General features: G+C 41.9%; 1 protein-coding gene across 1 annotated transcript; it reads right to left on the reverse strand.

Moving 5' to 3' along the window:
* Positions 1 to 854: 854 nt before the first annotated feature.
* DDX21 (DExD-box helicase 21) lies at positions 855 to 23,251 on the reverse strand (the record flags this gene model as incomplete). Its single annotated transcript, XM_056530314.1, is given in 17 exon segments — positions 855 to 1,213; positions 2,619 to 2,663; positions 3,474 to 3,608; positions 3,995 to 4,154; positions 4,438 to 4,511; positions 5,787 to 5,906; positions 6,027 to 6,188; positions 6,277 to 6,429; positions 8,503 to 8,648; positions 14,732 to 14,917; positions 16,685 to 16,802; positions 16,970 to 17,148; positions 18,353 to 18,428; positions 19,632 to 19,778; positions 19,916 to 20,122; positions 20,216 to 20,347; positions 23,145 to 23,251. Coding segments are annotated over 17 exon segments (2,301 nt in total). The 3' UTR covers positions 855 to 1,006.
* Between the last annotated feature and the right edge of the window lie 238 nt (positions 23,252 to 23,489).

Raw genomic sequence — 23,489 nt, forward strand, 5'->3', positions numbered from 1 at the left:
CTATGGTCGAGTCCTGCACCATTTGTTAAGATAATTATCATTTGATATCATTTTAATCTTTGAGTTTCACAGGTCTCAGTCTCCCAATATTAATACCACATTGTGATTTGCTTGTAGGCAAACCAGGGGAGGTAGAAAAGATTACCTCAATAGTCAATTACATATTTTTGACACTTATTCCATCAGTAAAGTGCTAAAAGGGAACTGGTCAGATCACTTGTTTCCCACAAAAGTGTGCCAGACAATATTCTGAATTGAGCTTGCACTGTATATGCTAGTTCTTTATGACTAGTCATTGGGTAGTAGATGCAGCCGCTTGTAGTCATGCCCTGTCCCCTCCCAGTGGGGCTTGTGTCACAACCTAAATGCAGAGGAAAAGGTTAGGTCTAATGCTGAATTATCTATATGGCTATCATTGCCTTTAAAACATCTATTACGGTAAACTTTTGAGCCACCCAGTGGCCCTAAGGAAGATCCTCGCCTGGTGATGGCACACTAAGTATTTCAGTTTCCTAGCAAGCAGCCGCACATACAAATATCTTTACTTAGCCTTTCTATGGTGCCAAAGTATACAACACTACCTGCAAACAACCCCCAGACATCCATCTTCTATACACACACCACATGCTCTTTAAAACGGCATAAGAGGATAGATCTAATATCCATCTACACACACCAAAACTGCCAGAACACTAATAGTGTTGCTCGCAATGCGAATTTTATTCGCGAATATCGCATATTCGCGAATATAGCACTATATATTCGCAATTACGAATATTCGTATTTTTTTTTCACAGTACACATCACAGTGTGTATGGCCTATGCCGCTCAACACTAAACACTAACAGAACTACTCAAATAAATGGTTTTTAATAAGGGCAGGGTTATACAGCTTTACATGGCATAAAATGAAGTGGCAGGTTTATGTTGTGTGAAACTCTTGTGCATTACTGGTCCTTGATAGAATAACTGAAATTTTTTTTTTTTTTTTATCAAATTCAGTCTATTAGCGTCTTCCAAAGCCTCCACGTCTGTTTCCTCCACCTCCTCCTCTTCTGTTGCCACCACCACCTCGTCTTCTGTCAAAAGATCGTCCTCCTCTTCCTCCAAAACCTCTGCCACGTGACCCATCCATGTCCCGCCTTGATTCCTGAAGTTCAGGCAACTCTGTTGCAACTGAAAGTTTCCACCGTCTTGAACTGGTCCAGGCATCCTGAAAGAAATTAACACTGAATTATCTAAAGTTAAGGACAATTATGTGCCATATTACATTAGTAATATTGCTGGGTCACACTGTATTTACATCTGCCTCTGTACCCCACCTGTACTGCAGCAGGCTCAGTGCAACTTCATGTTTGGCTCAGAGATGACTGGGCAGTCTTAGGGTGCATGCACACCACGTTTTTTGCAATACAGTTCCCGTATCAAGTTATTGATGAAAAACAGCTTCCTCAAAACCAGACTAAACTGTATCAAAACACGTGTTCAAATTTCAATCCGTATATGGTTTGAAAAATGATGTATACGTTTTTAACTTCACTTGTTTGATTGAAATTCCAAGAAAAAAAAAAAAAAAAAAGTCAAAAACCATATGTTGCAAACTGGATGTAACTGTACGCAGATATGGTTCTGTACAGTTCCCATTGACTCAAATATATAAAAAAAAAGTATACGGTTTCATATGTTTTTTCACCCTGACCAAAAAACATGGTAGTCTATGGTTTTGGGTACGGGGAAGAGAAAAACAAAAAAAGGACAAAACCGTATAAGACACAAAACGGACTAAACCGGATGATGAGTTTGACATACAGTTTACAATGTTAAGTCAATGTATACGTTTTCTATACGGTTCCGTACGTTTAACTTGAAACCGTATACGGGAACTGTATAGCAAAAACTTTGTGTGCCTGCACCCAAACAGAGTACAGACCAGGGAGAGAGAGACACACACAGGAACACGACAAAAGCCATCATCTTTGATAGGATCCTAAAAAGGTAATCACTGTTTGCAAGTTTATTTTTACATGCACTATAAGATTGAATACAATCTTCAAGATGGAAATATCCCTTTAACCTACACAGAGCACAGGCGAGACCAATTACGTTATTTGTAAGATCAGAACAGTGATCAAGGTAGACTAACTTGTGTCTGCTACATTCAGGACAGTGCTATTCGTGCTCTTCTCAAAAGGGGTAATCCCTAGATCAGTTTTCCCAAGCAGGGTGCCTCCAGCTGTTGCAAAACTACAACTCCCAGCATGCCCAGACAGCCTAAGGCTGTCTGGGCATGCTGGGAGTTGTAGTTTTGCAACAGCTGGAGGCACCCTGGTTGGGTAACCCTTCCCTAGATTATAATTTAACACCCCCCCCACAGGAGAGGTGGTAAATATGTGATTGATGGCGGGGGAGGATGCTTTTCTATCCACAGGGATGACTGCTGAGACCAGCATAAAATGCAAGAACAGGTACTTGTCCCAAGATTATAACAGAATGGAGGGAAAACATTAACATATAACATTTCATATCTTTGCATAAGAGGTGAAACGGTCACCACCACAGTATTTTACTAGTTTGCTTGTTTGAAAACATTCAGACATGCCAGTCTTTAAGATAGTTACCTGCATAGCTTTAAGAGTTTCTGGCTTAACATCAAAACACACCCCCTGTTGAAAAAGAGACAACAGCTTACAAAAATAGAAAGTTTCAAATGAATGCTATATATGCAAAGGGGTGGACGACAAGGACCCTTCTCTGGATCCTATTTTATCTCCAAAGAGGTACTCAAGCAATGACGTACTCAACCCTTTATATGGTCACAGATTAACTGAAATGTGTGCTGTGGAATACTAGTCCGCTACAAAACAGGAACACCCAACAGCATGTTCTCCAGAAGTATCACCAGGCAATTCAGCTAGTAGTATTTGATTATATTATAAACATAGTAACATAGTACGGTCGAAAAAAGACATGTCCATCAAGTTCAACCAGGGAATTGAAGGGTAGGGGTGTGGTGTATATGCCATTTACATTGTGGCCACTATATCTAATAAAACTAAAACTTCCTGTTCTGTAGAGAAGTCTATCACCGGACAGCATTACAGTAAAAGGTGACACCAGTATATAGATAAGACAAGTGATGCTCCGTTCTCAGCCCCCACATGTAAAGAGATCTCTGCATAACTCAGTAATGCTTAGGAACCTGCCCCATTCAAGTGAATAGGGTCAGCTCCAGTCTATTTTGTCTATGACCATGGAGATTGCTAAGGCCTCTCTCTAAATGCTATTAAAAAAACAGCTCAGGTAAGATGGCCCCATAATATACAGGAAATGTATTAATTAATAATAAATTAATAATAATAATCTGTATCTAATAAATTTCCTTCTAAAAGCATGGACTGTCAAAATCAGACCACCACATGAAGTATAAGACTCTCCCTAAACCAGACAAACATCTTTCATACTCCAAAACTTACCATGGAGTTCTTAAAAAGGCAAAGTCTCTGTATTTTGGAATCAATTTCTTCTCCCATTTGCTCCTTAATTGAACGCCAGACATAGGACAGGGTGTGGATGGCCACTGAACTTTCCAAAAGCAATGTAACATAGCCCTAAAAACAGGCATGTAGCAGAGTTAAGTATGTTTCAAAAGGAAATAAGGAGTACAGTTACTACAGTACACAAGCAATCCATGACATGAATGTCTGCACAAGTCCATGTTTACAGGCTTAGGATTCTGTCAGAACTTAGGCACAGATTTTTTGCTAAAAATAACTAAGTGACACGCAGGCAAAGCATGTGAAAAACCATGAATTAGCTGCCTTGAGTTACATTAGAGCTAATATGAGGCAGAAATCTGTTGTGTGAACATAGCCTAAAAGCCAAAACAGGGCAAAATTGAAAGTTAAATACAGTTTTTCCAAGTGAGAAAGCAGCACACATTTATGTATCTTCGTAACACAGGCTACATTTCCCCTTATAAAAAGAGGCATCTTACCGGCTCCATGTTAAGAAGTGATCGTTGTGTCAAGGACGAAGCCCCAGAAATATGAGCCAATGCTGCTGCCAATGCATTTACGGCTCCCTTCTTTTCAATGAGCTCTTCAGCATAGGTTTTAAAATGTTCAATGGCATCAGCTGAGATCGAGTCCAATGACCTGGAGGAAGCACATCCCTTTTATTCACATGAAATAGCAGCTAGATCTGACATATTGGAACAGCAATAAAATAATCTGCTCAAAATGTATCCCCCTTAAGTCATTTCTCCTAGCACACCGGTTACTTCACATACATCTGTCAAGTGTGACCCTATTTTTCACAGAGAACCCCCAAAATATTGTTTTGTATAAACTAGTGACCTCAACTATAACTTTTACTCCCCTTAGATGATATTTAACAGAAGGGGGGGGGGGGGGGGCGGAACTATATATATATATTTACTTGATGGCATCAGCACTAGATGACTTGGCGACATTCATTACGGATGGGATTCCAACTTTCTTGAATGTGATTCCCTAAAGGAAGATAAATAAAATATTGTTATTTTGTATATCACTGCAAAACATTTAACACATGCACAACATATGCAAATTAAGGCATCTGCAGCACAGATGCATCTTCAATGCAACAGTTTACAGCTACTTTTATTCCCCCCTCCTTCACTTCTGCACTTCCATGGGTACAGAAATATGTTTTAAGACAGTTGTACCAAGTATCATTTCTGCAAATTGCTGACAACTTGTGTTGTGCAACAAAAGTCATTGTGTAGACCAGTGGTGTCAAACTGTCTCTCCCAGTTTGGCTGTTCGGGCATGCTCGGAGTTGAAGTTTTGCAACATCTGGAGGGCCAGTTTCACACCAGTGGTGTAGACCTTGTCTAAGCATTAACGGTACCTGTCAGATCCCACACACAAAAAATAAATAAAAAAAGCAAATCAAAGTTGCTCAATGTCTTCCATCTTGTCATAGGGAGGGGGCTTGTGCTTTTCTTGCCTTCACTGTAATGACCCCTCCCTACAACTTTTGCAAAACTACAACTCTGGGCATGCCCAGACCTCCTTCATGCATGGCATGCTTGGAGTTAGTTTTGTAACAGCTAGAGGCACATGATCACTAAAACTGTGTTCCAGTAGCCTTGTCAGCAAGCCATCTTGTGTCCATGACCCTTGGACACGCTTATGCTGCTGTGGGACTCCGTGTCCCAGGAGGTATGGGGAACCCTAGTGGTGGTATTTCCAAAGGCAGTTTTCTTTAAAGGGGTTCTCCGCTGCCCTGCCTCCGGAGCTCTGCTTGCCAGCGTCCAGAAGTTCCTTATTCCGAACGCTGTGTGCGGGGGCTTCAGTGTTCGAGGCCTCCCCCTCGTTACGTCATGCCCACACACTCAAAGAAAGTCTATGGGAAGGGGGCGCGACGGCTGTCATGCTCCCTTACCATAGACTTTCGTTGATGGGGAGCGTGACGTCTCGAGGGGGGCCGCCTCAAACACGGAAGCCCGAACACAGCGTTCGGAATAATAAACTTCCGGACACTGGCGAGCGGAGCTCCGGAGGCAGGGCAGTGGTGAAACCCCTTTAATAAAATGTGAATTTTTTTTAAAGCGGTATATTAGAAAAACGTTTTTTTTTTTGCCAAGATGTACAAAATCTAAAAAGTTTTCATATCCGACAGGATCCATTGAAATATTTTTTTCCTAACTACAATTAACTGGAATTTAATAAGTCTACAATTTTATTTAGAAGACAGTCTGGCATCCTTTGCCCACACTTTGCAGAGTTTTTTATTTTACATACCGTACTCCTCTCAACATTTTGTAAGTAATATCTGTCTCTGGGTTCATAAAAAGAAATGCAGATTCCAGTGCGTCCTGCTCTTCCTGTGCGTCCTGAACGGTGAACATATGAATCGGCTTCCTGAAGGGACAACATATACATTAACACCATACTAGTGTCAGTATAGGACAAAGGTCACAGTCACTCTTTTCTAGCTGCCCCTACCTAGATTATAAATATGTATTAAAACAAGCCCCTCACCTTTGGTGCAGAGTAGAGTACAACAAGATCAACTTCTGGAATGTCTAAACCACGGGCAGCCACATTGGTTGCAATAAGAACATTAAAAGATCCACTTCTAAAGCCTTTCAAGATGACTTCACGCTCCTTTTGTTGAAGATCTCCATGTAATGCTTTGGCAGTCTGGGGAAGTAAAAAATGAGAATGAAGTCCAGTAAGCACATTAGCAAGCCTTATGTTCTGAAGACATTGACACCTCAGGCTAGCTCACCTGTTTCAATGAGGGACAAGTTGTTGACAGCTCATGAGCTTCCAACTTGGAGTCACAGAAGACAATTGCTTTTCCATGGCTTCCACTGTATACTTGAATAACATCACCAAGGACGACTGGTTTCTGGTATCTGTTACACTCAATGGCCAAATGCTGCAATAAATAAATAACAATCATCTATGCATAAACAGAGGAGCAGAAGAGAAAAATTGCACCATAGCATATATTTATTTTCTCTGTTCAACACCACAACAAGATAAAAGTCCCAACTAAACCCTTATATGACTGCAATCAAATCGCTGCCCAGTGTTCTTGCGCCTTCAACAGCTGAGTTGGTGTGTATTGGGTCAAATTTAAGCCTAACAGTTACTTATTACTGTTCATAAGGGTCATCCCAACCGGACAAGTTCTGTTCATGTCCCATTTGAAAAACCCCATTCTATTAAACGTCATTCACATAACCGATTACAATGCTATACAAGTTCAGATCTGACACTATACTTTCAGATGCTTCAGGTTTTTTTTTCCCCTTATTGGAAGCATATAGAGGTTTATTCACACAAACCAAACAAGAGGAGGGTAGTTATTAGATATTTCATAGCATGTCATATTATGAGGGCACTATACAGGGGTGTACAAGAGTGCCTGTAGCTCTGTAGTACAAAACATTTGGTACTGACTCCTTGTACAGGTTCTCATTTAGAAAAGTGGCTGTATTAAAAAGGGGTTGTCCAGGATTGGAAAAACATGGCTGCTTTCTTGAGGCAATGGGGATATTCTTGTCAGTTTGTGTGTGGTATTGCAGTTCAATTCTATTAAAGGAGTACTTTGGTTCACTAAATTTTATCCCCAAGCCAGAGGATAGGGGATAAGTGTCCAATCGCTGGGGTCCGAAAAGAGCTGTGTTGACCACAGTACGAAGCTCTGGCAGACATGCATCTCTATCTCCGGTTCCCCCATACAGATACATGGAGGGGTGTGTTGACCACCGCTTAATCCCGAGAGCCAGGGCGCTGTGCAGGAGATAGTGGAGGGTCCTTTGGATAGGGGATGAAATTTAGTAAACAGGAGTACTCCTTTGAAGTGAATGGAGCCGATTTGTATTACCAAACAACCTGAAGACTGTGGTGCTGTTTCTGTAAGAAAACAACTATGTTTTTCTAACCTTGGATAACCCCCTTTATCCCCCTCAAGGACACAGTCATTTTTTCCTCCTCACCTCTTAGGAGCCATAACTCTTAATTTTTCACCTACAGACCCATATGAGAGCTTGTTTTATGAAGGACCAATTGTACTTTGTTAAAACATTTTACTACAAAATCTTTGCAAAGCCACAAAAAAAAAAAAATAATAAAAAAAAAATTATTTCTGTGCAGTACACTTTAACATTTAAAATTACATTTTCTCTTTATTCTGTAGGTCAATACAATTACAATACCTAGTTTATGGATTTTGTTTTATTTTACTACTTTTGAAAAAAATTTTTACTACTTTTTTAAGAAAATTTGTATGCTTAAAATTGTCCTCTTTTAAACCATACAACACTTATTTCGTATACACGGCTGTATGAATGAGGGCTCATTTTTGCGTTGTGATCTGTAGTTTTTATCAGTACCTTTTTGTTTAGAGCAGACTGATCAGTTTTTGTCTGGTATAGGTAGTTTCCAAAAATCTGCAATTCATGTGGCACTACCAAATATGTTTCCCCCTCTCCCCTTACAATCGGGGACTATAACATGCTATGTTTCGACTGCAAACACAGTTCAATGCTTCCCTATAGCACTGACCAGTATTATCAGTGCTCTGGTAAGTAGAGAATCTCCAGACCAGCGTCTCAGCTGATCAGGTCCCCGCGATTTCACTGTGTCTCTCTATCAGCCACCACAACCAGTGCACGTATTTTACATCCTGCGATCGACTTTAATCGCAGGATCCAAAAGGATAAACATCAAAATAAGTGATGAGTCCTGGCCGCCTATAGCAACCAATTTTCCCCAGCTTTGAAGCAAGTCCTGTATCAGATGCAGGGCATACATATACACCCTGTGTACACTCGGGGTTAATGGGTAACTTAACTTCTAAAGAAAACAATCCTTTTCTCTCTCCACCCCCCTTCAATATATTATTGTCCTTAATGATTTAAAAAAATAATAATAATAAAAAAATAAAAATAAAAGTACATGTGATCACATATACAAGTAGTGTCAATGGCATTGCAGAACTCACCTCAACAGTAATGGCAGCCCTCTGACTACGGTGTCCTACAAGGTCGATTTTTTCATATGCTCGCTTCATGTACTTCTTAGCAACATTATAGATCCAATCAGGGCAGGTTGCAGAGAAGAGAAGGGTCTGTGGATTTTCACTTGGATCTTCAAAACAGAAATAAATAATACACCTTAAAGAGGTATTTCCATCACATGGTTAACCTTTCTGGCTCTGAACTCTGTTTTGTGGGCAGACAGATTTTGTTAATTGACATATCAGGCTCTAGTGAGGTCATAGGCATCAGGTGCCTGAACATGCACCCTCCCAATACTGTATTGACCCTCCATTGGCCATATGAGACATTCCCTGTTTCCCTTACGTCCTAACCAGTAGCACAGATGGGGTATTCCACCCCCTGCGAACTGGTAGGACAGATGGAATTTTTATTGATTAATAAACTAATTAGCAAACCACACCCACAATACCCTGTATAAAGGAGGGGTCACCCTCTGTCCCCTTGTGTTTTTTTCTGTCCTCCCGGACAGTGGGACAGATGGTGACCCTCCGTGCTTAGGAGGTGTTCTCTCTTTTTTTCACTGCCAGTTACTGGCTCCCCTTGAACAGCCTTCTGCGGCTGTGGGGAATAAATCTATAGTTAGCTCTGCTCACCTTCGGGCAGGCTCTCTCCTTGGCTATCCCTCTGATGCCGACCTGGCTCTGAGGTTCCGCCCACCGGCCCGGCTCTCTATGTGCGGCTAAGCCCCGCATCTCGGGCCGGCGGAAGTGACGTCAGCGGCGTCTTACATCACTTCCCCTCCTTTTTTCTTTTCAAAAAAAAAAAAAAAAAAAAAAGTAAAAAGGGGGGCATGAGAGGAAAGAACAACTTTTTCCTATGTAGAGATTGTTTCCCCAGGCGGGGGGTTTTCTCTCTTCCAGTCACTCTTTAGAATAGACTATTTTCAGGTTACTCCGCCCTAGTGGGCGGAGCTTCCTTTAGGCGCCAATTTTGAAGGGTATTTAATCCCTTCCAGAGTGCAGCTCAGTCTCTTTGAGTCCAGATGCTTTGGCTTGTCCACGTATCTGTCTTTGAGATTGTGACCTTAGGCCTGTACTGTCCCTGCGGAAAGTACTGTGACTTATTTTTTCACTCGCGCTTTTGCTGCTTTTTGGTAGTCTTCTTTGCTTTAGATTTTTTGAATCTTTTTTTCTCTGAGCTTGCTTAATAATTAGTAATATCAATATCTTCCTCAGATTATGTCTACGGAAGGCTCCGCTGACCGTGAAGGTCCTGGAAAAAGGACCTCCAAGCGGAAACACCTCGCTTGCCATGATTGTAGTGTTCCGCTAGAAGATTCTTATGAATTTTCTAGATGTCCACCTTGTAGGGCCAAGACTCTACCCTCCCATCTGGCGGAACCTACTGTGCAAGATATGTATGTGTGGGTTTCCACGAATATGTCTGCTATGCATGCATCCATTGAGGAATTAAAGCAAGCTGTTGCTCAGAAACGTCCCAGACCAGCCTCTCCTCCTAGAATGGATGTATCTATGGGACCGGATAAAGAAGATCCTACATCATCCTCTTCCGATGAGGAAGAGACCATCCCTTATTTTTTTCCGCTGGAAAAAACCCAGCGACTTTTGAGATCCATCAGGTCGGGGGACCAGGATGTTGATCCCGGGGAAGCTTCCTCCTCCGCCTCTAAGGGGCCTAGGGCCTTTAAAGCGGACGAGACCCTATTGTCTGTACTTAAGACAGAATGGAAAAAGCCTGAAAAAGGCCCGGTCTTGTCCAAACGTTTCAAGACCATGTTTCCCATTAGGGAAGATCAGCTGGCCTCATGGGGCTCTGTTCCCAAAGTGGACATTGCTGTTGCTAAAATGTCCAAGAGAACCTTGGTTCCTTCAGAGGATGGGTCTTCCCTCCAGGATCCAATGGACAGAAAAGCTGATTGCGCTTTTAGGCGCTCATACTCGACAGCAGCTGCCTCAGCTTCAGTCTCTATTGCCAGTTCAGAAGTGGCAAACTTCCTGAAGACTCGCCTCTCCTCCATTCAGGCGGATTAGACCAGGGGGTCCCTAGAGACGAGATTTTGGCCTCCTTCAAAACGGCCAATCTGGCCATGGATTTTCTTTGCGATGCTGCTATACAGCAGCTAAAACTGGCTTCTAAAACTATGGCCTTGTCTTCCGCCGGACGTCGTCCTCTCTGGTTAAAGCCGTGGAAGGCTGACAACTCCTCCAAGCATACTCTTTGTAGTATGCCTTATGAACCCGGCATTTTGTTTGGTAAAGAGTTGGACCGCATAATGGAGGGCCTGTCTGACAAAAAGGGAAAGTCCCTTCCTCAGCAGTCCTTTCGCGGTCGGGGCAGGCGTTTTGGGGACAGATCAACTGCCCAACCTAGACCCCAGAAGGAGTGGGGTAATCAACGCCGGGGCGGTAAGCGCTTCCGTGGTCCCAAGGAGAGAAGACTCTGACTATGGGCTTCTAGGAAGCTCTGGGTTCCCTGCCGGGTTGACCTCTCCAGTTTCCCATCCTGCCCCCCATATTCCTGTAGGCGGCCGCCTACATCATTTTTTAGATGCTTGGACTCTACTTATTCAGGATCCTTGGGTCCTGAGAATAATTTCAGTTGGTTATTTAATAGATCTTGTATCAATTCCTCCTTCCCGGTATGTGCAAACAAGAGTTCTTCCCCCAGTCAAGCAGTCGGTTCTAGAGTCTTACATTCTGGAGTATATCCAGAAAGGTGCCCTGGAGGAAGTTCCTACACCGGATTGGGGGGCAGGGATCTATTCCCCAGTCTTCCTTGTTCCCAAGCTAACGGGAGACTGGCGGATGATTATAGATCTAAGATTTTTCAATCAGTTTGTAAAGCACAAACGCTTTCGCATGGAAACCATTCAGTCTGTGGTCAACCTTATCTCGCCAGGAGATTACCTGGCCACCCTGGACTTAAAGGATGCTTACCTCCATATCCCTATTCATCCTGCATCCAGGAAGTATTTAAGGATCGCTGTTCAGGTAGGGGGAGTTCTAAAACACCTCCAGTTTGTAGCCCTCCCGTTTGGGATCTCTTCTGCCCCTCACACTTTTACCAAGGTTGTGGTGGCTGTGGTAGCTGCTCTAAGGCTCCAGGGGCTCAGCATTGTTCCCTACCTAGACGATTGGCTCCTCAGAGCTCCATCTCAAACGATCCTGTCCCAACATCTCCAGCTAACCGTATCCTTCCTTCATCAGTTGGGTTGGATAGTCAATTGGGCCAAGTCCAATTTCCTCCCGACAACATCAGTGAGGTTCCTTGGTTTCATAGTCGATACAATCTCAATGACACTCTACCTCACTCCCGAGAGAAAACTCCGGGTTCAAGAATCGGCTCAACATCTTTTAATATCCCGGAAAGTGTCTATTCGCACTCTCATGCGGATGTTGGGACTTATGTCCGCTACCGCAGACGCGGTACCTTGGGCTCTTTGGCACCTTCGCCCTCTCCAAGCAGAGGTTCTTGCCATTTGGAATCACCGGCCATCCGGCCTGAACAGGTGTCACTCCCTGTCTTGCGCAACCCGTTCTTCTCTGAGGTGGTGGTCTCACCTAGAGGACGGCCGGTCCCTGATCCAACCCTCTTGGATCATACTTACTACCGATGCGTCCCTTGTAGGTTGGGGAGCGCATCTTCAGGATCTGACAGTGCAAGGTGCATGGTCTCCTCAGGACAAACTATTAACCTCCAATCTCCTGGAGATTCGTGCAATCAGGCTAGCATTGCTGCACTTTGCTTCTGTCCTCCAAGGGAAAGCTGTCAAGATCCAATCCGACAGCATGACGGCTGTGATGTACATCAACAAGCAGGGAGGCACTCGGTCACAAAACCTCCTCAGAGAGGTGGGTCTGATCTTGGATTGGGCAGAAAGGAACCTCACCCACCTGTCCGCGGTTCATATTCGAGGTTCCCTCAATATGATAGCCGACCGCCTGAGCAGAGGACTCCTAACCGCAGAATGGTCTCTCCACCCAGTCATATTCAGAGAGATAACGCTCAGGTGGGGTGTGCCAGAGATAGACCTCATGGCAACGAGGTTCAACTCCAAGTTGGAGAGGTTCTGTTCCCTTTACAGGGAAGACAACCCGGTGGCAATAGATGCTTTCTCAATCCCGTGGAGGTTCAGGCTGGCCTACATCTACCCTCCAATTTCCTTGATCCCAAGGGTATTGATGAAGATCAGGCAAGACCAAGCATCCGTCATAGCCATAATCCCATTTTGGCCCAAGAGAGCTTGGTTCACCCAACTCTTTCAGATGAGTCGGGGACAATTTTGGAGGCTTCCCCCAGAGCAAGCATTAGTGTCGGGGGACACGCACAGCTGCTCGAATCTTCAGATGTTCAACCTGACAGCCTGGAGGTTGATCAGTCCCTTCCACATTTAGAAGGGCTTTCCAGTGCGGTCTTGAAAACACTCTCACACTCCAGAGCGGAGTCAACCAATAAGACATACAAAAGAATCTGGACAATTTTCCAATCTTGGTGCTCCAAGAAGCAAGTTGGAAGAGATATAGCTGCTCCTACCATTCTCAGCTTTCTCCAGGATGGACTAGACAAGAATTTGTCTCCTTCTACTCTCAAGGTCCAAGTTTCGGCCATTTCGGCTTACATTAATAAGCCTTTATTTCAAGACCCACTGATCAAAACATTCTTGAGAGGGGCCTCAAGGTTGAAACCTACAATTATACAACCAGTTCCCACTTGGGATTTATCAGTCGTACTCAAGGGACTGTCATCTCCTCCCTTTGAGCCTATGGAGGACGTGGACATAAAGTTTGTTACCATTAAAACAACTTTTTTACTGGCTATAACATCTGCCAAGAGAATTGGTGAATTACAAGCGCTCTCTGCGTTTGAACCCTATACAAGATTCTTGCCAGATAGGGTACTTTTGAGATTTATTCCATCTTTTATCCCTAAAGTACCATCCTTCCAGAACATAAATCAAATAATTTCTCTTCCAGTCCTAGCTCCACGTCCATCCACTGACGAAGAAAGAGGCCTGCATTGCCTCGATATTTCTAGATGTCTCCGGATCTACTTAGAAAGATCTAAGCTGTTTAGGAAGGATGAAAATCTACTAATCCTTTTTGCAGGGGCCCGGAAGGGTCACAAAGCCTCTAAACCTTCCATCAGTAGATGGGTAAAAAATGCCATTTGTGAAGCAATGGTATCTCAGAACATGGAGCCTCCTGAGTTCGTAAGAGCTCATTCTACCAGGTCTGTATCTACTTCCTTTGCGGAAAGGAATTTAGTTCCCTTGGAACACATATGCAAGGCTGCATCCTGGAGTTCACTCTCCACCTTTATCACCCACTACAGGCTTGATAGTAGAGTTGCCGATTACTCTTCCTTTGGACGGTCAGTATTATCTGCCGCCAGGCATGGGAGCCCTCCCTCATAGGGTATTCTGCTTGCCATATCCCCATCTGTGCTACTGGTTAGGACGTAAGGGAATCGTTAATTTCTAACGATAATTTGTTTTCCCTTAGTCCTAACAGTAGCACAACTTTCCCTCCCTAGTATTATTATTATTATTATTAGTTCTTCTTGTTACAACACAAGGGGACAGAGGGTGACCCCTCCTTTATACAGGGTATTGTGGGTGTGGTTTGCTAATTAGTTTATTAATCAATAAAAATTCCATCTGTCCTACCAGTTCGCGGGGGGTGGAATACCCCATCTGTGCTACTGTTAGGACTAAGGGAAAACAAATTATCGTTAGAAATTAACGAATTTAGTGCCTTGAGAGTACAACTCTGATAACAGCTTAGCAGCTAGGAGCACTCCGAAGCTTACAGGCTGCAGAAGAGAACAGTCTGCTAACCACAGACAGTCTCCTACTGACCAGTTATCAGGGCTGTGCTGAAAAGCAATAAATCCCTGCTGCTAGACTGCAGTGGTGGATGCAACCATAGGATATGAGAAGCAAACAAAAAGGAGACAGGAGGATTACAGCAGAATAGTACACCTTTTAAAATAAAGTATTTTGTTTAGTAAGTTTAATGTCTGAATTTGCTGTAATTCTAGGATGGATTACTGAAATAGGAATACCCCTTTAACTTTATAGTTGAATGCAAGTACAGTATATCTTGCTACGTACTTACATTAATCTTCCTGTGCATCCCTATGTAACATACATTTATTGTAGTATACGGCTAACCTAAAGTTTTATTTAACATGTCAATATATTTTACTTACCAGGTTTATATCGGACAGATAATATTTCTTCAACTTGTTCAGCAAATCCCATGTCAAGCATCATGTCCACCTCATCCAACACCACATGTTTCAGAACAGTGAGATCCAGCTTATAGTTCTGGATGAGATCTCTTACACGACCAGGAGTCCCAACTAGGATATCAATTCCAGTTTTTATAGCATATACTAGAAGAGGTGGGGAAAGAAATATTATTATTAGTATGTGTGCGACAGCTGTTTGTTGTCCTACACAAGGATAATGTACTGTGATTTTAGTGGCCTGTAGAAATAATTTACAAAACAAAATTTTATTTGGGGATGGAGTCTGCAACAGACAAAGACCCTATTAAAATAACAGCTTCAAAGCTCAAGCCAGCAGTAAAATGGGCTTTAGGCTAAGTTTGCACTTTTTTTTCCTCCCCCGTTTTTTTTTGTGTGTGAAAAATCACCAAAAAAAAAAAAAATACGTTTTTTGCATTTGAGTGGAAATTGAATGTTTTGGCCCCTTTGGTGTTTTTCTTTCAAAATTTGTTGGGGGAAAAAAAATAAAAATAATGCAGTAGTGAAGGGAAAAAGAATGTATTTAACGAATTTTTTAGAACGAAATTTATATTTTTAAACAGGGATCAATTTATGTGGGCGGGCAGGGCACTAAAAATGTAGCCGACAAAAATGTAGTGCATGTATCACTTTTTTCCCCCCTTTATTTATTTATTATTATTATTTTTTTTTTTTTTTACTACTCCCAACAAGGAACACTGTTCCATGACGGGAGTAGTAGTTCCTGTACCAATAGATCGCCTCAGGTGTCACTCCTGATACCCGATGCAATCGTCCATAATATAGCAGAGATGTGGAGCGGCTCTATACAGCGCTCACATCTCTGCATTATAATCCGGGCCGGCCAGTGATTTGAATAGAAATTCACATCTCATATATATTTTCCACCCAGAGTGGGGATTGGCCAGATGGTGGCAGCCAATCCCTGCTCTCAGAGTGAAATATGAATGGCGAGTGGCCAGCCAGAGTACAGAGCAGAGATGCAAGCACAGGAAAAAGCGGTTCCGCATCTCAGGGATGATCTCAGCGGATGTCAGGAGTGACACCCGCTGTGATCTGTTCTTAACTGCAGGTACTACTGCTCCCAACATACAGTGCACACTGCTCCATGCCGGGAGCTGTAGTATCTGCATTAAATAGACAGATCACAGCAAGTGTCACTCCTGACACCTGCTGTGATCCTCCTGCATAATGTATAGATGCGGGCGGCCGCTCTTCTATGGTCCCCTGCACTGACATATATATACACACATTCATTTTTCCCACAGAGTTGTGATTGGCTGGAACCACCTGGCATGTATACATTATACAGGAGGATCGCAAAGGGTATCAGACGTGACACGGGCTGTCAATTAGTACAGGTACTACTACTCCCAACATGGAACAGTGTGTTCCATGCTGGGAGTAGTAGTACTACCTAAAAATGACACTTATTGTCTGCTACATTTTTTGTGCCCTGCCTGCCCACATAAATTGATCCCTGTTTAAAAATGAATAAACATTGTTATACTAAAGATACATTTAGTTAACTACAATTTTTTCCATCACTACTGTATCTTTTAATGGTACCCTATGAAATTTTATTAATAAAAAAGGTATCTCCATCACTTTTTGGATCACTAAAGTAAAAAATAGAATTAAAAACCGCCTGCAAAAACACCAAAGAGAAAAACCCACATGTCGTTTTTCTAGGAGAAAAGTGCCACGGTTTCAGGGAAAAAAAAATAAACACAGCCATAGGCTCAACATGCTGCGACTTTGCAAAACCAGGAGCCAAGGAGCTGAAACACGCAAAAAATAAATAAATAAATCTTAGCCTAAGCACTCCACAACACCTGAACATCTAACCGCATTTAAACATAAAGGAGCAATAGCAAATACATAACTGCTTACCTTGCTGCTGGTAAGGAGACCCTCCATAGAAACAACAGGTCTTCAGCTTTTTAGAGATGCAACGGATTTCATTTGTTATCTGAATTGCAAGCTCTCTAGTGGGTGTAAGAATAAGCACCTAAGAGAAAAGTAGTGATCATATATTAGTCAATCACTTACTGTAACCACATAAGATATGCTATTTGAAAGTCTAAGATTTTAGAAGATTCTAGAGTATTTTTTATATAATTCATAGAAAAGCATCCAAATGTACAGGACTAACAAGGAACACAGCAAAAGTCTTACCCTGGGTTGTCGTCCTTGCACCAGTGGGCTTTTGTCTTCGATAAGTTTCTCAATCACAGGAATTGCAAATGATAAGGTTTTGCCGGTACCAGTGCGAGACTGCACTACAACATCATGGCCACTGTAGGCAGTAGTGAAGGTTTTAGCTTGAATAGGGAATAGGTAAGTGATTCCTTTAGCTGTAACAAGACAAATTGAATGAGATCACTCCTTTGTTTAATGTATCACCAAGTAGCAAGTAAAGTTTCCATGTACATTATTCTAGAGAAAGAGGATTTAACATTAATTTGTATTAAACACTAATGAAAACACATTGATAAGCTCCACCAGTACTTTTAAACGCTGCAACCAAAAAGGACAATGTCCCCCACAGCTATCGAGTTATATGCAAGTCCTACATAAGAGACTTTAGCTGCATTACGAAAGTCTGGGATTTAGCAGGTACAATATATATTAAAAGGGGTTAATAAACATTTTTTATGTTTCCATTTTGTGTGTTTTGGGCCTCAGAATGCAAAAAAAAAAAAAAAAAAAATATATAAAAAAAAGACCACGGTTGAAGGACAGGAGACATATCGGTGCAAGGTAAGTGAAGGTTTGTTATTTTTCTTTGTGCAGCCCAGGCAAAATGCGGGAAAAAAAAAAAAAAAAAAATCACTGGATTTATTAGTTGGGCACTTAGATTCAAAAAGCTTATTATATGTTGTACATTTTGGCAAAACAAACTTTCTAATACACTTAAAATTTTAACTTTTTATAGAAATTTTGGCTTATAGAAACAACCACTAGGGGTCCTCATACCATCCAGAACATTATCCTGTCTGGCTGTAGCATCATCTTTGTCCAAACCGAAACACAGGCATGGAAAAAGTCCATTAAGTGAGGACGGGACTATCAATCCTCTGTGCTCACTCCTGTCCTACCAGACTGCAGCATGAAAACAGAGAGGAAGGGGTTACAGAGCAGCCTATAGTGATTGGATGAAGAGACCCAGCACAGTGCACTCAGGGAGTGAGGACATGCCCCCTCCAGGATGAAAAAACAAACAAATTATACATACATACATGATCAGGAGTAGGTATTGAGTGACATTTTTTGTGGGATATGACAGGTATGTTATAATTGTGATGTCCAAGCAACCTATTTTGGTACTTTCATAATGTTTGCACACCACAGGTTTTCATTTACACCAACACTCCTTTTGGTGTCCACACAGATGTTGGAAACCTGCTTCATTGACAAAACATTAAGTGTGTCATAGAAGTTTACAAGTGAAATGCTCATTGAGAACCACATAGACGTGTCTGAATCAGTGCTATTACCCTGTGTGCATCACATACTCCCTAATATAGTTAATGCAGCTATTAAGAATGAGAGCGTTACCTTTCAGATTTTTAACAGTTTCCTCACTGATAGGAAATTTAGAGAAGTCACCTTGAGATTTCTCTAATGCAGTCTCCTACAACAAATAAAATAAATCATAATGCATACATTTTGAATGCCATATAGAACAGTCTTTACCTAGACTCACCAAATAAACTTTTCTAAAATAACTCAGGCTATTTTCCCTAAAAGCTCTGTATTATACCTTTATTCTTGCTCACATAGTGCAATCTCATAGCAGGAGAAAGTGGGCATTTCCCAGCAGGCATGATGTCACTGAAGCTTGCTGGGGGACCACTTCTGCCCTCAAATAGTTGCTGTGATGAATGGAAGACCTCAGGTTCTGTGCAGCTTTCAATGAGGCTCTATGCATGTTTCAGAGAGGCTCTTTGCAGCTTTCAGTGAGGCTCTGTGCTGCTGTCAATGAGGCACAGTACAGAGAAATACTTCCTGAGTTTGGACTCCTGCCAGACTGGGAGGAGGCCAAACTAACTGTATTAATTGCCTCAGAGAACAGAACAGAGCCATTTAGTGGCCGTTTTTTCTATTACATTTGAAATATATTTATGTTGATAATTTTAAAAGCAAGTGAATGGGAAAGTGTCTGCTAATGAGACAATGAACACTATATTAAATGTTTTATTTGGTGACAGATGATACTCTTCAAAGAGTATCAATAGCCATGTTTCCTATAACCAAGTGTATACTCTAGATTCCTTAGGTAAAACAAGTCAGTGTTCCCACACATATTGAGTGGCGTACAAAAACGAATGACGTATGCGAAATGAACACAATGCTTAATATGTGGCTGCAACTACGATTCATATCTAACTTAAGTGCCCAAAATGTGGCATCTATGCACAAGTGGTGTTCTATTAAGGAAAAAAAATAAAAAACAAAAAGCATATGCCAATAGCAGCTACAAGTAACTTCCATTTTTCATTGATATTCATTCTGACAAAAACAAACTTCAAACCTGGCAAATAGATTTGCCCAATGCATTATAAAATGTATTCTCCATTTTAGATAATTTGTATAGCCTATTAGAGATTACTTAGGAGGCATCCTACAGACTCACCTTAAAGTGGTTAACATCTCACTTTGGAGGACCTGACCCGTATTACACAACTAACATTGATTTGAATGATTGTCAGGGTAGCGCCTTGGGCTGACAAACTGTAAACTGCTCACTAACTGGTTTCTAGCATCCTGCACCAAGCACCAGTATGCCAAAACATAAGGACCAAATTATCTTGCTGTAGTTTCTGGACAGACATACCGCATCATCCAATTTGGATTCCTCCTCTTTCACTTCTTCTGTCTCTGGGTCCAATTTCCTTTTTTTTGCCTGTGGGGCACTGTCTGGAGGTTTTATTTCTTCATTCTCCGTATTTGTGGTTTTCTTTGCTTTGCCTTTTTTACCACTCTATAAAAATACAAATTGTGGGGAAAAACTATCTAGTCAATGGGAAATCCTGCAAACCGTATGTAACATGACACAAGCATAAAGTAATGACAAAAATACACAAGAAGCTTATGAGCCAAGAATTCTACCGTAACTACCTGTTTGCCATTAATCTTTGGTTCAGATTCTGCTGTATCTTGCTGTTCTTTTTCTTGCTGTTCTGTTTCTTCCTGCTCAGTTTTTTGCTTTTTCTTCTTTGATTTCTTTACTTTAGGAGCTTCAGTATCTTGCTCCTCATCTATTTCCTCAGCTGCTTCAGGAGAACTCTCTTTTTTCTTTTCCTTTTTTTTCTTCAGTTTTGGTGTCTAAGATAAAAACGTAAGACAATAAGAGTTTATTAGATTAAGGTTAATGAAGGCAACAGAATGGGGCATGTGATCCTCACAGTGTACTGGTACCTGTATATTGTTATTACTGTCTTCAGTCACCTCTTCGTTAATACTTGAATCTTGCTCAAAATAGAGTTCTTCTGATTCCCCATTCTGGATTTTTCTTTTCATCTTCTTGGATGTGGGAGTTTTAGATATTTTCTGGAAAACAACAACAATTGTTCATGTAATGGACTGAAAGAGGATCAGTGGGTCCCTAGCACAATGCTGAGTTGTACTACTAATTTCCAATTGGAGTGTAACAGGAGCAGCTGGGGGCTACTTCTCATAACCTCAGACTTACAAACATGCAGTTTGAGGTACTTAACGGGGTAAACATTTTTATTCACATCAACTGGTGCCAGAATGTTGTACAGATTTGTAAAGTATTTATATTTAATAATCTTAAGCCTTCCAGTACTTAGCTGCAGTATGCTCTAGAGAAAGTTGTGTAGTTCTTTCCAGTCTGCCCACAGTGTTCTCTGCTGACACCTCTGTCTGTGTCAGGAATTGTCTACAGCAGGAGAGGTTTGCTCCTGCTCTGGACAGTTCCCGACACGAACAGAGGTGGCAGCAGAGAGCACTGTGATCAGAGTGAAAAAAAAAAAAAAAAAACTACTAGCATACAGCTGCCGATGAGTACTGATAGTAAAAAAGATTTTTAAATACAAGCAATTAACAGATCTTCTGTAACTTTTTGGGACCCATAGATTTGAAAACTACCCCCCCCCCCCCCCACCGGTGAGTGGATGTCACACTGTTCATTGTCTAAAGCATTGGTGCAAATAAACCCATTACCCCCTCTTGGACTAAGCCAATTTTTATCTTCATTTAAGGGGGGGGGGGGGGGGGAGAAATACACACACACTATAGCAACACTAGAAAAAAAAATTATATATGTACACACACACACACACACACACACACGTGTATCACTAGAAATTTATGGGAAATAAATATATCAATATATATTATACAGACAGCACAATTTCTCTTCACACCACATCTGGCATATTGAACAAGTTTACTGGCAAACTAGAGAGGGTAGCGGGGATGGTGATAACTGCTGTATCCCGCTGTAAAGAAGAAAACTGTTCCTGTAGCCAAGGGTGTGCAGACACCTCAGCCAATCACTGCCCAGGTCACAGTTAATTTTGGAACACTGCCTCCCCACCTCCAATGCACACTGGAGCACAATATGAAAACATAACATACATAAGTCTGCACAGAAGGCACCAATAAGACTGACTTCACATTTTACTGAAGAAAAGAATGGAAGTCCAGAGCAATTTGTGCAATTTATTTACATAAAGCACTGCGTGCTTTATGTAAATAGCAAGAATACCGCGCTGGACTTCCATTCTTTTCTGCAATCATACTTCTGTCTGCGCTGCGGTGGGTCATACTGGGTGAGCTGACCACAACGCTCTGCCTACTATTCCCATTTTATTGGGTGTAGTGCGGGTGCACCCGTTTCCAGGTTTTCTTAAAGGGGTTCTCCCTTGTTTATACTGTTTGTGTGTTATGTGTGTATAACTGTGTTTTTTTATGTGTGTTGTGATGTATATATGTGTTTTCTTACCTTTTGTGAAGATCCGGAAGCTGGCCCCTTTTTCTTCCAGCGGCTTGCTGTGTAACCTCGGCCTCCGCCATGTTGTGTTTGGTAAGTGGGATGTCGGGGGGTGTGTTCTTGCTTATGTCCTTCCTATCTTCTGACGTCCGTGGTGAATCTTTTCTTCCTGTTTCTTCCGTGGCTCAGTGACGAATCTGCGGCCTCTTCCGGCGCATGCGCAGGTAGTTTTTTTTTTTTTTTTACCAATTAAGTTTTTTTTGTCTAATTGACAAACTGAAACTGTCTGCGCATGCGCGAGTACGCAAGTGCTACGCTAACAGCGTAGCGTGCGTTAGGTCTACGATAATAGCGTAATTGGTAAAAAATAAATAAACTACCTGCGCATGCGCCAGAAGAGGCCGCAGATTCGTCGCTGAACCACGGAAGAAAAGATTTGCCTCGGATGTCAGAAGATAGGAAGGACAGAAGCAAAAGCAAGAACCCCCCCCCCCCCCCGACATCCCACTTACCCAACACAACATGGCGGAGGCCGAGGTTACACAGCAAGCCGCTGGAAGAAAAAGGGGCCAGCTTCCGGATCTTCACAAAAGGTAAGAAAATACATATATACATAATCACAACACACATTAAAAAAAAAAAAACACTTATACACACATAACACAAAACTATTAAAACAAAGTTGATTTGATGATACCACATAGCAAATGGTGTAAAACAATAAAATAAAGCCGTAATTGCTGATTTTAGGGTATTCTATGAAAATTGCAAAGTGATCAAAAAGTCCCATCTAAACAAGTCACCAAAAAAAGATCAAAGTGTACTGCATAAAAATAAAAACACCCCAAACTGTCAAAAATGTGTTTTCCCCAAAAATATTGAAGTTTAACATTTTATGGTTAAAAAAATAAAATAAAAATAAAAAGTTATCACAAAAGTACACAAGAAAAAAAAAAAAAAAAAAACTAAAAATCAAGCCCTCACATAGATCTGTGGAAGAGCAGAATAAAAATGATATGGCTTGAAGAATGGGGAAAAAAAAATAAAAACTTCAAAAAATATACACAATTTAAGATGTAGTAGTCACTATTAAGATGTGCCCACGGGATCACTGACAGTTGTATATATGGAGAATTCACCACATGGCGGAGAACTACAAATCCCAGCAGTTTCCCCTGGACAAATGTATAATGTAATGATGGGAGTAGTAGTCCCCTGTAGTGAAAGCTAAGCCTATTATTTTCCAGTACGGGTGTGTGTCCGTACACACCACCACATGGCGACGCCAGGTGTGAACATGTGTTTTGATGGGGCCGTCAGCTGATTATAGATAAACCCCAGACAGATGTCGCAGACGCGTCTCCCGGCGCCGCCGTACCCAGCCCTCACCTTCTTCTTGCCGACTCCGTTCTCCATTTCTTCCATGTGAAGTATTCCAGGCATTAAATATCGTCTCTAAAGGTCCCGCACCCAAGAGAGAGGGGAAAGAGCTGCGGCCACGCTACAGTAGGAAGCGTGGAAAAGGAAGGAGGAAGTGACGTCATCCCCAGTCGCCGCCGAGTATGGTGACGTACAATGCCGGCGACAGGTGTGAGGCCGCACGCGGCCTGCGGAGCGGCGCGTGCTTCCTTGTTTCGGAAGTTGTGCGGCTGTATTTTGGGCGGTTACAGTTCAGACTACAACGCCTCGTTACTGTACCGCACCTAGTTATATTAACCACTCCCCCATTCAGAC

Source organism: Hyla sarda, chromosome 7 (assembly GCF_029499605.1).
Source record: "Hyla sarda isolate aHylSar1 chromosome 7, aHylSar1.hap1, whole genome shotgun sequence".
Taxonomy (NCBI): domain Eukaryota; kingdom Metazoa; phylum Chordata; class Amphibia; order Anura; family Hylidae; genus Hyla; species Hyla sarda.